The sequence below is a fragment of the Brassica oleracea genome, chromosome C3, assembly GCF_000695525.1.
Source record: "Brassica oleracea var. oleracea cultivar TO1000 chromosome C3, BOL, whole genome shotgun sequence".
NCBI classification, from domain to species: domain Eukaryota; kingdom Viridiplantae; phylum Streptophyta; class Magnoliopsida; order Brassicales; family Brassicaceae; genus Brassica; species Brassica oleracea.
The window spans coordinates 14940397-14942155 of NC_027750.1; the positions used below are offsets into that span (position 1 = coordinate 14940397).

Genomic DNA, 1759 nt, shown 5'->3' on the forward strand with positions numbered 1-1759 from the left:
GGAACTACAGATAACCCTAAATCCCAGAAATCAGAAAAGATCAAACATGCCGACTCCTCCCTGCCCCAGAAAACAACTCCAAGTGGTGACCAAAAGATATAAATATATGGCACACGCAACCGATGCTTAGGTAACTATATTAAAAAGACTATAGTCTTGATTTCTCGTCATTTGGTTGGTTGATCACAAATCACTCATAAAACAAAACTAAAACGTTCGCATGTAAACAATATGATATTTATACACTCAAAACTTTATTTAAATCAAGTCGTTGTTGTGTGCTTGTGTGTCATGGAGGGCAGGTCCGTCGGTGTTTCGTCCAAAACCCTCTTTATGATTTTGATATTCAAGTTTGTTGTTAATTTAATGTTTTTTTGACTTACCAACAATCCTATATTCTTAAATTTTTATAACTCTATATATATATAATCACCCTACGGCCGCAGTATCGTTCCACTTTTTAAATGGTGAGAGAATCCATGGAGGTTAATCAATATCATCAAAGTTTTAATGAAGCTTCGAGTTCTAGAGTTTCCTTAAACAAGAATTCACAAGTAATATCCAAGATCAAGCCCAGGATTCGCATCATCCATATATGCGCACCGAAGGTAATCGAGACCGACGTCAAGAACTTCCGTCCACTCGTCCAAAGTCTAACCGGAAAACCCGCAGCCCGAGAGGCAAAAACCGGTAAAAAGAGTGCCAGACCGAGAATTCCGAGGTCGCAAGAACCGGTTTGCGGAGATCATCAGGCGGTTAATAGGCTTACGGGTTTTACCGGTTTATTAGCAAACGAAGGAGACCATCAGGTAAAAGAAGAATGGGGATCCGGTGATCAGACTACTTCAAACACATACTTTGACCTAGAAGGTTTGATTAAAGATGCAGGAGAAGATTACTTCTTCCCATGAGATCTTCTTCTTCACAAGTAGAAGGTTTCATCTTCACCAACAGTCATACAAGCAACAACTTCACTGCAAAGGGTCAGAGTTTAATTTCTAGGGTTTATGTAATTCTGCAAACGCATTCATTTGATCATGAGATCCAATCGTTTGAGGCATGAAAGCAAACGAAGAAGGTCATATTTTTGGGAACATAGGCATAGAATTTGTATGTAGATATTTATATAAATTTTGAATTCAATTGGTATGATGAGAAACTAAAACTTTGGTAAACTGAACTTGCCAGGGCTGAGAGTTGTAATGAGATTTAATTTAGGTGCGGCCCTTCACGGAGAAGTTACTGTATCTAATTAAGTTGGGGTCGACGTTGGTCAATAAACCCTAGTTGTTTTGATATGTAACTTCATTGATGAGCTACTCTTGAATGTGTAATAATTCTTTAGTGTGCGTATGTGATTGATTATGATGTATGCTATATGGAGAAACAGTTTGTATGGTGCTTAAAACAAAGATTGGCTAGCTAGCTAGTGTTTCATTTTATAGATAACTAGTATTATTACCCCGTGCTTAGCACGGATATAATTTTTACTTGCTTTTAAATTATTTAAAAAATAAAATTGTAATGTTTTTAAATCAACATTGAACTTATTTTAAACAAAATTTCGGAAGCTAGGTAACACCTAGAATATCATATTTGCTATATTCAGTTTTATATGTATTTGTTTTGTAAATAATTCCTCTTTAAAATAAATTTCTTGGAATTGATATAAAAAAAACATGAAACTAAACATGCAAATAAAATAGTCAGCATCTCCAACAATTTCTCTTATTTTAAAGGAGGGATCCACGTAAAATAA

General features: G+C 35.4%; 1 protein-coding gene across 1 annotated transcript; it reads left to right on the forward strand.

Moving 5' to 3' along the window:
* Window positions 1-479: 479 nt before the first annotated feature.
* LOC106334158 (VQ motif-containing protein 18-like) lies at window positions 480-911 on the forward strand. The gene has a single exon (XM_013772490.1). It carries the CDS (start codon window positions 480-482, stop codon window positions 909-911), a length of 432 nt encoding a protein of 143 aa, XP_013627944.1.
* Window positions 912-1759: the final 848 nt, after the last annotated feature.

Coding starts and splice junctions, on each gene's coding strand:
- LOC106334158 (XM_013772490.1), top strand. CDS start 480: ATGGAGGTTAATCAATATCATCAAAGTTTTAATGAAGCTTCGAGTTCT.